The sequence below is a fragment of the Sus scrofa genome, chromosome 15 (genome assembly GCF_054392235.1).
Source record: "Sus scrofa isolate SSC_HxYL_T2T_F1_AM1 chromosome 15, Sscrofa_HxYL_maternal_Yorkshire_Landrace_v2.0, whole genome shotgun sequence".
NCBI classification, from domain to species: domain Eukaryota; kingdom Metazoa; phylum Chordata; class Mammalia; order Artiodactyla; family Suidae; genus Sus; species Sus scrofa.
The window spans coordinates 22384823-22397946 of record NC_139397.1 but is presented as its reverse complement, the minus strand read 5'-3'; the positions used below and the strand labels follow the sequence as shown (position 1 = coordinate 22397946).

General features: G+C 36.0%; 1 protein-coding gene across 8 annotated transcripts in view; it reads left to right on the top strand.

The window, feature by feature from the left end:
- Positions 1-13124, top strand: part of ARHGAP15 (Rho GTPase activating protein 15) — a 623564-nt gene that overhangs the window by 385670 nt on the left and 224770 nt on the right. For all 8 annotated transcript variants that reach the window (XM_084998895.1, XM_021076335.2, XM_084998893.1 and 5 more), the window contains one exon: positions 6700-6798. In XM_084998895.1, the coding sequence (XP_084855021.1) occupies positions 6700-6798 (99 nt within the window). The remainder of the gene's footprint in view (positions 1-6699; positions 6799-13124) is intronic.

Sequence of the window (13124 nt, the reverse complement as noted above, 5' to 3'; positions counted from 1 at the left end):
AAGAGCCGAAAGTAGCCAGTTGTGCACCTCACCCCCTTCTAGTGCATTCTGGCAATCAAAAATGCCCTGCAATTAAAATTCTTTCCTCTTCACCCCAACTGAAAATTCTTCCCCAAGACCCATCTTTTCTTATAATGAGTGAATCTCCACCGTTAACCTTCTAAAAAAGGGAGTATCTTTGCTTTCTTTCTCCCCTTCCTTTCACATCTTGACCACAAAACAGCTGCTTCTGTTTCATTCTAAAGCCATTTCCCTTATGATCACCGATAGCCTCTTAATTGACAAAGTCCAATTTAGAAGTTTTTACCTTGATATCCTATCACCATTCTGCCGTGTCTGAAATGTTTATCCTAACTTCTATCAATTGATAAGATAGGAAATCCCATCAATTGGTATCAAACTCTATATTCTTCTCCAGACCTTCAGGTTTTTGCATCTTAATTTCCTTCAACCAAACAAGAAACTTGTAAGTCCTCTTTGCCTGGTGGGTTGGCTCGCCTCCCATATCCAGTTTATGAATCCCACTGAGTCACCCCATCTCTCCATTGTTAGTTCACGTTCTTATTTATTTTCCTAGAGCCTGATGTTTTATAACTATGGACAAATGACTCAGTATCTTTGTGCCTCAGTTTCCTCTTCTATAAATCAGGATGGTAATAGTATCTACCACCAAAGTGTTAGGGATTTCTAAAAAATTAACTAACTTAGAAGATATAAAGTACTTTGAACCTTGCCTGACTAAACATAATAAATCTTCATTATTATTATTAAATGCCTTTGCAGTAGTACTAATCACATAATAACTGTTTCTGAGAGCTTTTCTCCCCCCTAGACTCTAGGAGATCATGCTTCATGCATCATTGCATTTTGATGGAGCACAGTGTCTAGGTTTCAGTGACAGTTATGAATGAATGAATCAATCTTTGCATTCTTTTTTTGTAGTTTTTAAATTTTTTAAAGTTTTATTTAAGTTTAGTAGATTTACAATGTTGTGATAATTGCTGCTGTACAACAAAGTGGTTCATTTATACAGGAACACACATCCATTCTTTTTCAGATTCTTTTCCCATACAGACCATCACAGAATACTGGGTAGAGTTTCCTGTGCTATACAGCAGGTCCCTGTTGGCTAATCATTCCATATATCACAGTGTGCATATGCCAATCCCAAATCCTCAGTCCGTTCCTTCCCACCCCACCTAACACTTCAGTAACCGTAAGTTTGTTTTCAGACTGTGAGTCTGTTTCTGTTCTGCAAATAAGTTTCTTTGTATCCTTTTTCAAGATTCCACATGTAAGCGATATCAAGTGATATTTGTCTTTCACTGCCTAACTTCGCTTAGTATGATAATCTCTAGGTCATTCTTTACAGTGTTCTGAACATGGTAGGTGCCCATTAAATACTGAATTTAATTAAATAGACTGATAAATTGATCTGGGGAGAATACAGAATAAGAAGTGTCATAATATAATGTAAAACATGATGAATTTAAATTTTGAGGTGACAGAAATTTCCTTGGAGACCTCTCCTTAAGGGTTGATTTTAAACAGATGCATAATTCCACATACTAAGGAAATTTAGAATTTTTTTCTCTATTTGCGCCCTAGTTTTAGTCTCCATGTCCTGTCAATTCTCTGTTTTCATTCTTGCAACATAGCTTAGATTACCAAAAAATGCAGACCCCTATTATTACCCTTATCAGTAAACTATTGCTGCTTAAAAAACATAGACTCTCAATGGCAAACAGCAAAAAGCACTTATTTTTCCTGTGTTGTGGGTCAGGTAGTCTAGGGCAGGCTTGAGTGAACAGCTCTGCTTTAGGTTGTCCATCTGACTGGATTTGTCTCCTCACTGAGGATTGGACTCAGTTCTGTGCCATCCATGCCTGGATTGAAGGGACAACAGCAACCCAGGGAAACTCCTGTCTGGCCAATACCAGAGAATCAAGGAGATGAGTAAAAATTGTCATGTATCTTAAAGCTTCACTCTTGAACAGACACATTGTCATTTCGAATTTTCTTTCTTTTTTTTTTTTTTTTTTTTTTTGTCTTTTTGCCATTTCTTGGGCCACTCTGGTGGCATATGGAGGTTCCCAGGCTAGGGGTCTAATCAGAGCTGTAGCTGTCAGCCTACGCCAGAGCCACAGCAACGCAGGATCCGAGCCGCGTCTGCGACCTACACCACAGCTCACGGCAACGCCGGATCGTTAACCCACTGAGCAAGGGCAGGGATCGAACCCCCAACCTCATGGTTCCTAGTCGGATTCGTTCACCACTGCGCCACGACGGGAACTCCACATTGTCACTTCTACACACACTATGTTGCCCAAAAACAAAGTATATGGCCAAGCCCAGTATCAGTGGACTGAGGGAAATAAATATTGTCTACTCTAGTGGGTTTTGCCACACAGTCACATGGCAAAGGTGGTGAATATATAAGACTAGTTCAAAGAAGAAGGGAAGAATTCTCAATGATGATTAAATTTACTATGAGCCTATCCTGATTCTCATCTTCATAACACCTTCCTAGGCAATTGCATTAGCCTCTTAATAAATCTCTTTGTGTTTAGACTTCCCCACAATCTGTACCCCTCATTTGGTTAAGAATATTTTGGTTATAGGTGATAGAATACCCAGTTAAAATTATTTATGTTATCTCATATAACAAAAAGTCTCCAGAAAGCGTTTTATGATAGGTTTAAAAGCTCAGCAATATTATTGAGGCTTCAGGTTTGTGTGGATTCTTTTTTTGAATCAATTTTAGCTTTTGTTTGCAAGCTTCTTGCCTCATGGTGACGAGGTTGCATCAGTAGCTCCATATATCACATGATTTCACAGTGATGTTCAAAGCAGGAAGGAGAAAAGAAAGAATGTCTTCATATACATTCTTGAGGAATAAAATCTCCTCTTGTAGGTTCCCAAGTTACATCCCCTTACATTTTACCAACCAGAACTATCTAATCTAAACTAATTTAAGCTGCAAGGGAGTCAGAAATCAGTGAAGAACATTTTCAGGTTCTGTCGTAAGAGCGGACTCTAAGAACAAGAAAGAAGTTAGGAGGGATGAGCGTATGTATAAGAAATCAACAGTACTAATACAACATTGTAAATCAACTATACTCTAATAAAAATTTTTTTAAAAATAAAAGTAAATTTACAGGAAAAAAATCAGTAGTATTTTCACATTCTCAAATAGTATAACATACTTGACTTCATATTTAAAACTCTTTATAACAAAATCTTCACCTCTTTTTAAAGTTTAATGCATCAAGATTTCTCTAAATAGGAATGTTTCCCTTAGCACATCACATTTTTCTTTCTTATCTTTCTTCTTATCACTGATGTATTTGTTTACCTCTCCTCCATCTTCCTCAAATGCCCTTTTGCCCCTTCTCTTACCTCTCCAATTTAAGTCTTACTTATCCCTGAGGATTCAGTTCTACTCTGGAAAGTCTTCCATGAGCACTCAAGGCTGTTCAGATGCCCATACCATTGCTCCCACTGCATCTGTACTTCCCCAGGAATAGTGGGTTTTTTTGCAATGACATGTTCTTATCTGTTTCCTTTTATGATGCCCCCAACAGACAAAAAACTGTAGAGCATAAGAAATGAGTCTTGGTTATTGTGTTACCTGGGCTTTTCCTAGCTCCTGACACAGAGTAGGAACTCAGGGGTTTTGTTTGTTTGTTTGTTTGTCTGTTTTTGTAAATAACTGGGTAAAGAAAGAGTACATACACTAAAATGACTTTATCTCCTTCACCTTCCTGTATCTATCAGAAGAAAAAAACAAACAAACAAAAGAAACCTCTCTCCAGATTTTGACACCCCCTTTATTTAGGAATCTATTTTTCTTAAATGATCTCCATCTCATAACCACTCCCAACACACACACCACCTCTACATTAAATGACAAAAAAGACCTATACTATAGTACATCTTTCTTAGCACCAAGTACCTTTTATGAAACCTGTTATATTCTATTTTTATATTATTGAATATTTCTGTTAACCCTATAATATTTTAAACTTCTAGATATCTTTTTCATAACCACCACCATTGCTACATACTGTAGAAGATCCTCAATAAATATTTGTGGAATTCATTTGACTTGTGATTACCATTCAAGGATTTTATATTTTATGGCATGTCTTCCTGACTGTAATTTCTGGCCAATTTAAATTATCCAATCTGAAGCTCTAGATTATTTTCTTAAATAATATTTGTTATTCTTCCTTATACTGGTGACTCACTGTTTTTGAAAAAATCTTTGTTACTTGACCAGGTATTCAAAACAATTATTTCCTCTTCTCTACACTGTGTTGATGTGTTTTGAGCTTATCTTCTTTCTGTTTCTTGGATGAAAATGCAAATTTCCATATTGAAACACATTATTATTAGTGCTTTAGCCTTAATTGCTTGTCTCCCTGCTGAGTGTTCCCAATCCAAGACATCACCTTTCCAAAAAATGGATGAAAATCATGACTTTCTTGAAGTCTCACCACAGTCCATGTTGCCTAGCCCTTTATAATAATATAATGTTTAGCATTTTGTTATGCTGCATTTTATGTTCTTCTCCCTGCTTCTGCTAAAATTTGTTTTAAATTTATTGAAGACCCACACTGATTAAGACATTGTCTTACAGTCAATAATTCAGTAAATATTTATTGAACTTCTAGTATATGCTAAACATTATCAAATTACTGGGGATCCAGTAATAAAGGAAATAGGAAGAGTCCTTACTCTCCTGGGTTTTGCATTCTAAGAAAGGAAAGCAACTAACCAATAAACATTTCAATCTAATAGGTCAGGTGGAGAAAATCGCTCTAAGAAAAGTAAGGTAGAGGTGGCCTGGAGAGTTCCTATTGGCAGTGGTGGCCAGGTTTTGTTTTGTTTTGTTAAGATAGACAGGAAAGGCTACAATAAGAAGGTCACTGGGTTTTTTGTTTTGCTTTGTTTTTTTAGGGCCGCACCTGCAGCATATGGGAATTCCCATGCTAGGGATTGAATCAGAGCTCCAGCTGCTGACCTACACTACAGCAACAGCAATGTGGGAGTCAAGCCACATCTGTGACCTACACCATAGCTCAGGGGAACACTGGATCATTAACCCACTGAGGGAGGCCAGGGATGGAGCCCACATTGTCATGGATATTAGTTGGGTTTGTAACCCCTGAGCCACAACGGAAACTCCCAAGAAGATCACATTTGATCAGGAATCTCGGGAAACAGGGTTCCATGCATAGGAAGTTAGAAGTGCAAAGTCCCTGAGACAGAAGTGTACTTGGCATGGACAGGAATCAGCAATGTGGACAAAGCTGTGGCAGAAAGCGATGATCAGGAGAGAGGAGAGAGCAAGCAAAGAAATCAATTAATTGGTAGAATCTCAGGTCATGTACTGCCTTGAAAGTGGTGATAGGGAATTGGATTTCAATCTGTGCATGCTGGGAAGCCCTTGAACTTATTAAATATGTGTTTCATTATCAGTAATCAACATCTATGCTGTTTAAAAGATTCTAGAAATAGATGGTAATGATGGTTACACAGCAGTGTACATGTACTTAATACTACTAAACTGTACATACACATGGAAGTGGCTAAAATGGTAAATTCTATGTTATATATATTTTGCAATTAAAAACATTTTTGAGTGAATATTGTGAGCCCAGATCTGTGCTAGGCACTGATGACTATAAGAACACATAGGCAATGCAGAACTCAGAATCTGCTTTGAGACAATACATTCCATATACTATAAATGTAAATACATAATTCAAGGTAGCATAAATCATGTTCTAAATGAGAGGGCTAGGCTAGAATTTCACAGCGTGTATTCTCGGAAACATTAGTCTGGAGAGATGCCCTTTGAAATAAAAGGATCTTACTCAAATAAGTTTGGGAAATAGTGCATCCTCCAGTCTTGCCTGGAGAGTCCCAGTCTACATTGGCATAACACAGGCTCTAAAGATAAATACACATGAAAGAAACCTGTTTTTTTCTTTGTTTAACCCAATGTTGCTAAACCATTTTGATCACAGGCTCTTTCTCTCAAATTGCCATCCCAAGGAACTGGTATTCCAAAGAACCTGTGTCACAGGAGATGTAAAGCTGATATAGGAAGGATAGAGTCTGTGGAGAAAGTGCCATCTGAGCTGAGCCTTGAAGGAAAGGGGATCCTGAGATTAGAGAAGAGGAAGGGCATTCAAGTCAGGAGAAATGTGAAGAAATTCACTTCAAAGTAAGCCTCTTGGAACTTGCCTTCTTCAAATGTCATTAAGCCACAGGATGACTCTTCTAATCATACCAACAACACCATAATTTTGATGATCATTGATCAATTTCTTCTCAAACACTCAAGACACCAATTCACTAAGATTAATTATTTTGTAGAACTTTTCTTAATTCCTTGTCATTATTTTGTAGACAACAAAGTTAGGCCCAGAGAGACTATAACTTACTCAGTCATCTCTGCCTAATCGATGGCGCAGTGTTAGTTTTCTTTCTCTGGGGCCAGAGTCCTGTTCCATAACAGAGTGAGTTATGATCTTTGTATGTCTGCAGTAGACACTTTGGAATTAAAGCAAAAAATCGATTCCTATGCAAGATGCAGATTTCATCATGCAGTGGATATGGAAACAGAATCAAATTAAAGAACAACACAAGCTTGGATTTTAATGAAGCTCATCTTTGTTTCTTTTGCAGATCAAATTTTTGGCTCTCATCTGCACACAGTGTGTGAACGTGAAAATTCCACAGTTCCGCGGTTTGTAAAGCAGTGCATTGAAGCTGTTGAAAAAAGAGGTGGGTAACTGAATATGCAGCACTTTCCCCCAGTACTGCACCCTTTATACCACCAGTGCTCAAGTTAACAGTGCCACTTGATTTGTCTGGAAAGCCATGCAATTAAAATTTGACTTTTGTTAATCAGTTAAGAGGATCAAGTTTCTTATTAACTTCAGTTTGTTTTCACAGTAGGGACATCAATAATTCCCACTAATGTTCTTTTTTTAATATTTTTTTCTTTCTGACATGTTGTTGATTCAATTGCAAACTTCTTGTTTTCTCGCCAGTGATAAAACATTCATAAAATATCAGCACTCACAGTGTTAGAACCCTCCTAACATTCATGCTGGTAGATGTTGTGCCAGAACAAATTTTGGTAAGCCCCCAACATTACCCAAGTGAAGCAAATAGCATTCCTACTGCAAACAGTGCTGTTCCATCTACCACATATATCTGTTCAGTACCGAATACGGCTAACTAGTTTTCCTAGAACAATTAACATACACATCTCCAGTGTTAAGATGACCTTTGATTCCACGATTTCAACATTCTGTTTTTCATCTGAAATTATTTCATCTTCCTGAGGAGAAAAAAACAAAACCCAATGGACTCATCGTTTCTATGCTAGTCTATCTGTGAGGTGTTTTTCCTTCAAACTATGACTTCATTCATTCAAGGTCATTTTCCCTGGAAGATATGTACCAGAGATGCAGAATCCCAAGAAATGTATTGTATAAAAATGTGAAGCTTCATCACCATCTGTTACAAGTTTACAACATATTCCCAGGATCTAGGGAGATATATATCATGTAAAAGATAGAGGTGTTTTCAGAAAAAGAATTGGTGAGTCTATTCCTATTTTCAGCTCCTAATCTCTTAAAACAATAGAACCAAGGGAAGAAATTTTTACGAAGTTATCCGCTAGGGAAAAGCCATTTTAATTCTCTCACTGTTACCTGCTTTATTATAGAAACATAATAAAAATGGTCTGCAATTTCCAACTTCTGGAAATTCATACTTTAATTATACTGTAAGGACAGCCTTGGGATCCTATTATTCCCATATCAGTTGAGAATGAGAGAATCACACGGAAGGGATGGGTAGGTAGGGAAAGTGGGTGAAGTGAGCAGCTTTAGGGAAAAACATTTCGACACATCAGAGAGAAGAGCTGAGAGCTCAGAGAGAGAGAGGAGAAAGTAAAAGCAGAATAAACTCAAGGAGAGGTATCTGTGAAGAATGGAGTCAATTGAGGTTTAGAGTGAAATGTATTTTTATTGCATGTTACAATCTCATTTAATTTTGTAAGTGCAAATTTTAGGAATAAATATGATTTAATAAGTACTTAAACCAAATGGATCACTGAAGATGTTAAAATGTTATTATTGCCAATAGCTAAATTATCTTCATTTTCAGGAAACCTTCATTCACTTATACTCAGTACTGACGATGTGAGCATAGATATATTAAAGCAAAATAGGACTTTGGGGGAGGCTGTACGTAATAAGATGTGTGCACACATGAAAAAGGGTTCTATACCTATTTATGTACATACCCCAAGCAAAATGAAAACTCTACTAGATACAGCCTTGTGGCATGCAGATAACCATAGCATTGTAGAGTAGAAAATGCCTATAAAAAGAAATAGTATGCTTTGTTCATGGCATTTTGTTGGTGATTTTTAATAAAATAAAACACTGTTTTTGCTGACATAGTTGGCATTATGTTTCATTGTCCCAGTGTTTATTCTAAAAGTGATTTTGTACATTCAGCACTAAAAGGCACTAATCACACATATGATTATCAAAATAATTCGTAAGATTTTAATGAAACTCAAAGACTCCAATGCTATAAAGCAACTAATAGTTCAAAGCATTTTGACAGTGTCAGCTTAAAGGAACTCTATGGAAATTGTTCAATAAAAAATCAGAGGCACGATAAACCTCTCACATCACTGCAAGATTTACAAGTGTGTACTTTTGATTATATTTTCTATGATCATTTTGTTGGATTAATATTCTTACATTTATATGCCAATTCTATTTACTCAAAGTGTTGTTTTTACTAAATTCTGGCATAAAGCACCTCAGGACAGAAATAATTTATGTGAATCTAAGTCCAATGTTTATGCAGGCTTCTGATGACATTTTATGCTGGGGTTGGTATTAGGAAGTAGCATATAAAGGTGCCAAGTCTCTCGGCATGCTAGACGCAGCATATCTAGAGCCCTCCTTCTAATGGCCAGATCCTCTTCCAGCCAAGATACTCAAGTGCAGAGTCACGGGAAATGCTTATGGACCAGTTATGGGAAGGGCACATTTAATGAAAACTGTGTGTTTACCCTCACAGTCTTAGGAGTACAGCCTCAATACTCAGTACTACAGTAGCACATCAGCTGTTATAAAAAAGATTTATTCATTTCCTTTCTCTCTTTCTTGAGATTATTTCCCCCACCTTAAAAGTATCATTTACAAACTGTAGCTGTATTTTTTAAATGCCTATTACATGCCTGATTTCAAATGAAACAACATCAGGAGGGCGGATTTCACCATTATTCATCCATCCCTCCATCCATCCATCCTTTCATTCATTCATTCAGTTAGTTACTTGTACTCGCAAAACCAATTTGTTCATACTCCTCTAGTCTCCCCAGGGAAATTCTACTCAGTGCTTGGCACAAGATACATTCTTTATTCATCCCTGGTAAACTGGTATTAGTTACATTTTAAATTTTGCATCTCTTCGACATGCCCAAAAGAAAATCTCTTAGTGAGCCGAATGTAAACCAATTTAGCGAATCACTTGTTTAGTGTTTCCTTATCTTGATTTGGATTCCCTTTATTCCTCTAAACCACCAGAGCATTCTCCTTCTTACCAACTATTATAACTAGATTAAAGTTATTTCTGTGGTTTCTGACATTGTCGCTCAGCCTAGAAAATATACACAAAACTTGGAGGGCAAATTGTAAAGGAGCATGTTAGTCTTTAAATCTCTTCCAAGTGATTCATTCTCCCTTGCCTTGCCTTTACACTTTCAGACTATATATATAGATATATATATATAGATATCTATATATATAGTCATAAGTAGCCAATGAAAAACTCAATTTGTGTCTTCTTCCAGATCAATTTCTGCAAAAAATACTGAATTATCATTACTTAATGCTCAATACCTATGGTAAACCAACCAAAAGCAGAAGTGCATCTGACACTTTTTTGAAGTCTGGGGGAATAAGCATGTAGAGGGCAATATTGTGACATAGCTAGCGGTGATCATTTTGTTGGATTAATATTCTTACATTTATGTGCCAATTCTGTTTACTCATATGGGGAAGTCTAGTTGTCAGGGCTTTATCACATACTTTCTGTAGTTTATGATCACCTCAAAAGTGTATAGAAATTGCTTACTTAAAAATAGGGTCACCTATATAACTTAGAGACAAGGACCTAGGAGATATGAACTAAACAAAGTACCAACTAACCTAGTGTAATTAGTACTAAGGTCTTAATCCATAGTTCTTTTTATGAAAAATGTGTAGCTGACTGACTACTCTTTGTGAAGCCCAGTTATTTGGAAAGAGCTGTACATAGTATGTGACACATTGTAAGCACTCAATAAATATTGGTTGAATGAAGTAACAGACACTAGTGTTTATTGCATTTCAGCAACAAGGAGCTATTCAGTACTTACTCTTGTGTCACTCTCCATACTACCAGAAGAGTTTACGTTTATGATTCAGGGCTTATTATGTCATTAAAAATATATTTTAAATAAAGTACTCTGTGTCATTCTCCATGCTACCAGCTGAGAATATAGAGGAGATGGATATTAAACAAACTGTGATATATGCTATGAACGAAAAAAGAAAGAACAGTCACTATAATAATAATAAATAAGTGAATAGGAAAAGTTTGTCTGCTTGAAAATGGCATAATAGGGAATGAAAGAAATGGAAAGATGTTGGTCAGAGGGCACAAAGTTGCAGTTATGTGGGGTAAATAAGTCTAGAGACCTAATATAAAAGCATGATGACCAGTGTTAACAATACTTTGTTGAATACTGAAAATAAGCTAAGAGACTTTAGTTACTCTCCTGATAGACAAAAATTGGTAGTTATGTAAGGAGATGGTATGTTAATTAGCTTGTCATTTTGCTAGATATGTGTATACCAAACCATCATGTCATACCTTAAATATGTATAATTTTTATTTAAAATATATTTGTAATGCCATAATAAATCCCAAATAATAAACGCAAACTCTTCTGGTTTTAGCCTCCTGATGAGACCAGAAGTTTAATTACAGCTTTATTTCCCAGGTTGTTTTCTTGACACACTGTGACAGTGTGAAACAGGGAGTCACTTGTTGGGAAATACGCAAAAGAACATCCTGTAAATGGTGAACCAGTCCTTTTTCTACGCAATAATACCATACGTTGCCAAAGACTTCCTTTGTATAATAATGGAGTTAAATGAATGAATATGTTTCTACACTAAATTTACTTTTATGCATCCAACATATTTTTGTTTGTAAGGGAATTGGGCTAGTTTTAAAAAATTTTTAAATTTCATTTGGATTTGCATTCATCCTTTGGAAAATAGTTATGACTCATTCTTCCTCCATGATTCCCAATTCTGGTTAATATGCCCCCAAACTATTTAACAACATTAAAATGATACATGCAGATCTATTGCAAATAATATGAATGCACTTAATATCACTAGGTGTACACTTAAAAATGGTTAAAATGATAAATTTTATATTAGGTTTTTTTTTTTACCACAATTAAAAATAAGTAATACCAGGTCTTCCACATTTGATGATTCCAGCTATAAGCTACTTTGCAGAATGCCTCAGCAGATGCTAACCAACAATTTTGTCCTCTCTTTCTTTTTTCTGGAACACAAAATACTATGACAAGAATGATACACAAAATTACATATTTGACTCGGTGCCTAAAAGCCACCCTGGGATCCATAACCTTGCTTAAAGATTTAAGAAAGACCTTTAGTCTCCTTCTGAGAAGGTCCTTAGCCTCGAAAACTTTATCTCTCTACTTGACTTCTTAGCAGCTGTTATATTTTTTTGCTGTCGTTTGTTTGACAGGATCCAGTTATAGGTTCCGATGTCTGTTTAAAGAAACAAGGAGGCTGTTGGCTTTAAAATTCCCTCATTGCTTGTGTGATCAGCATTTTCCCAGGCTTTTCTACATAGTTTGCCAAGCAAAGGGACTGACCTTTTGTAGCAAACACTTTTTCATTTCAAAATGCTCACTTTGATTTTTGTCCCATTTTATGCTCATTCCAAACTGTTTACAACCCACTAAAAATGACTGTGAATTATATGTTTGTGTAATGGATTCCTTTTGTGGTCGGAGTGGAATGTTTACTTTGAACAATTAGTTATCTTTGGGTAGATTATAGCAACTTGGAAAAAGAATGGCTAAAATTATTATTATACCTTAGCTGTTTCTTTTTGGTAATTCCTCTTCTGTTACATGATGTTTGAGAAAAAGTCACAGTAAGAATCCAATAAGATTATAGTTTCTCTAATTATGTGACTATTTATTTGGATGTATTTGTTAATAGCATAGGAAGGTATGGTTATACACCTACACAGGAATATGCTTATCTGAGTCATAAAAATTCAGAACAAGGACTGTACATAAATACATGGATATTTACTACTACATATAGTACGTGTTTTACTTAATATGCGTATTAAGTAAGGCATACACATGTATGTATTTATTATAAAAAGAATAGACATGATTGTAGTATAGCCATTAGGCTGATATTCAGTGCAACCGTTTGCCTCTTGAGATATTACTAAGTGTTCACTTGCAAAAATAAAACTACATCGTCTTTTCCCATTGCCTGATGATCTAGGCCCCTGCAGGGCAGATCATAATGCCTTCTCTAGACGAGATCTGCTCCCAGCTCTGCTAATTTTGTACTGTTCATTCTTTCCCACTTTGGGGTAATCTATTATAGTTGGATCCAGGCACGCACCAGAGGCTGATACTTCCATGAAGAATGTGCAATTTGTACTGTTTAGTTTGTGACGAGATTCTTGAAAACTTTTATGATTCTATCTTGTTCCAGGGAGACTTCTGCTTGCCGGTTTTATAAGCAGTGAGTGAAAAAAAAAGTAACAAAAACAAAACAAACTGATAAAAAATTACATGCTCAAAAAATAAAATCAAAAGTTCAAGATAAGCACTATTTCTTTTTCCCCAGAGAATATTTGTGGACTGAACAAAAATGTTTCTGAGGGCATGGACCTATGTGTTCCTTTTTTTTTTTTTAAGTGCTTGCTTTTTATGCCTAAAGTTAGACATCCACATT